Source organism: Antrostomus carolinensis, unplaced genomic scaffold (genome assembly GCF_000700745.2).
Source record: "Antrostomus carolinensis isolate BGI_N321 unplaced genomic scaffold, ASM70074v2 scaffold4749, whole genome shotgun sequence".
In the NCBI taxonomy this organism is placed as follows: domain Eukaryota; kingdom Metazoa; phylum Chordata; class Aves; order Caprimulgiformes; family Caprimulgidae; genus Antrostomus; species Antrostomus carolinensis.
Window position 1 is genome coordinate 6,912 of NW_010340497.1, and position 2,609 is coordinate 9,520.

The 2,609-nt window shown below is 36.8% G+C and overlaps 1 protein-coding gene across 1 annotated transcript in view; it reads right to left on the minus strand.

The window, feature by feature from the left end:
• LOC114818949 (hepatocyte nuclear factor 4-alpha) overlaps window positions 1-2,609 on the minus strand; it is a gene marked incomplete at its 3' end in the record, with an annotated part of 8,622 nt that overhangs the window by 3,790 nt on the left and 2,223 nt on the right. The window contains exons 2-3 of the mRNA XM_029087018.1: window positions 1,637-1,805; window positions 1-47 (exon numbers count right to left, since the gene is read on the minus strand). The exon at window positions 1-47 is cut by the window's left edge and continues 42 nt beyond it. Of these exons, the coding sequence (XP_028942851.1) occupies window positions 1-47; window positions 1,637-1,805 (216 nt within the window). The remainder of the gene's footprint in view (window positions 48-1,636; window positions 1,806-2,609) is intronic.

A 2,609-nucleotide genomic window follows, 5' to 3' on the forward strand; every position in this document is an offset into this window, starting at 1 on the left:
TGCATTGATTCCTTTTGTCCTTGTCAACAATACATTGCCTGTTGAATCTATCAGAGACAATAAAAGGTAAATTTCATTAATAAGGCAGCATCCTGATTATGAAGGAAAAAATATCCAACTAATCTGGCCTGTCAGAACAATGTCTAGAACTGCAGACTTTCTTCTTCTGTTGTGTTTTTTAAATTTTTTATTCAGTCTTGAGAGGTGTCTCATACCTACTTGGTTTGCAGGAATGTACGTGTGTGTTTAGACATGTATATGCATTGGAATGGGCAAGCATGGAAAACTTTCAAGCATCATTTACACTTCAGTTTATTGGTGAGATATGTCAGTACCTGGCTGCATCAAATGGCAGTGGGGGAAAAAAGAAAAAAAGCTACAAAAAGAAAAACGCCAAGTGTCACTGACCCAAGTGTCACTGAGCCCTTAGCTGCAAAACAAGGACCCTTGGCTGGCAAAGTTTACTCTTTCAGGGAGATACCAATGAACAAACTACATGTGGCATCATTACAAATGACAACCTAAACAGGAAATGGGAGGATATTTGTCTAACACAATGAAACAAAGACAAAGAAAAGACACAGAGCATGACACTGCAAGAAGGCTTACCCAAGCACTCATGCACATCTACAGGTGTGCCTAAGGGGAATGCATATGAACCATCCCCAACTCTCCCTGCTTGCTTCTGCCTTTTTGCTGTGCATGAGTTTGTTGGATAAATAGATCTATGTTGTGCAGAGCTCTTCCTGAAATCACTTGTATCAGCTCTCGTCACACCACTTTAAGTGTAGGTCTATGCTGTAACACTGTGGTACATCTCTAAGGGAGAGGTTTCCTTATAAGAGTATTAAGCAACCAAGGAAGACCATTGCAAACAACATTTCCAGTAACAAGCCATCCTTACAAAAGTTTTCTGCTTTAGTGATTTGCCTGTCAGAGGTTTCCATATATTTTGTGCACAGCTTAAAACTGGCATTTTATGGACTAGTGCACGTGCAAAGCAATTCGTTAAGTATGGTGCACAAACCTGCATTGTGATAATTTGGGTAGTCAGACATTCAGAAATTAGCAGATTGCCATTCAGACTGAAAGGGGAGAAACTGGTCACTCAGAAGAGCAATGTGTCACCCAAAGTGGAAAGATGTGCAGATGTCCTTGCACAGCCTTTAAAACGAGACTTAAAAATCTCAGACTCTCTATTAATAAACTTTGTTCATAAGAAAAAAAATGAAAAAATATTTTTAGAAAACAGTTAAGAATTACACTTTTCACATTTCCAGTGAAAATATGGGGGGGTTTTTTGTTGGGTTTTTTTTTTTTTTTTAGGACATGACCTTTGCAATCATAAATAAAAAAGTGAAACAGCTCTTGAGTGATGTAATGATATCAACAATATCAACAGACATCTGGAATGTAGTATCTGGAATGAATAGTATCAAGTAGGCTTGAATAAAAGGCATTTTTTACAGTCATAAGAATACACCATGAACTACATGCTGATCAAAAATGCTGGTTAGAATTCCTTAAGAAAAAGCTGAAAATACCTTGACATAGTTCTGAAAAGTCTGAAAAGGTCTGAATGTAATTTTTGCTTAAATTCATTAATTTAGTGGGTCTAGATGAACTTTTGAAATACCTGCATGTATAGACGTGATTTTTCCGTATACTGCGTCTAAAGAATCCCTTGCATCCATCACAGCTGGAAGCACCGTAGTGTTTTCCGGTTGCTCGGTCTCCACATATTGCACAGAGACTACTGACCCCATTGTCAGCAGCATTCATGTTGACAGCTTCTCCTGAACTGTCTGAGGAGACTCAAGAACAACATAGGTAGTTATGGACAACACTTTCAACAACTACTCCATTAAAAACTTCTACTTAAATGGAGGCTTTTTCTTGCCTTTTCTCTTTTCATTGCCACTTAGTATCTATATACCACGGCTTATTTGATTACATCTGATTACATCTGATTACATTATCAGATTAATATTTTCGAAGTTATAGAGATGTAAACAGAATTTATGAAGTTCACAAGAACAAATAATTTTATTCTAAAGCCTTTCCATCTGCAAGGGGTTAAAAATTAAAGTGTAAGTGCATGTATAATTACATATACATTCTTACTAACACAAAGAGGAACTTTGACACAAAGCACTGTTGCCTAGTTAGCTGGCAAAGATCTCGTATATCAGTTCTCAGGAGCTGGCAATAATTGGCAACTATCATACAAAGACACAACTGCAGAAGTTACACTGAAAAAAAAAAAAAAAAGACAGCTTTTGCAGAATACTTAATGAAAAAAAGAATATGCTAAGAGGACTAAGTGTTACTTCCTTGAACAATTTTCAAATGGAACAATGGTGAAGACTTCACTTGCACAAGAGAATATTAGCTACGTGATTAACAATAAGTCACTGGGTACTGTAAACAATACTGAAGAAATGCAAATCAGACCTATTTATTCTTCTTTGAGTCACAGTGTTTAACAGAGGTGTTCAAAGAAGTAATTGCAAAATAGCTCTTTCTGTTAAGCTTCCGGTTTTGTGAAAGGAAAGCAGTTTGCAATATGCCCTAAACATTTGTAGTTGTTCCGTCAGGGAGAGGAAAGA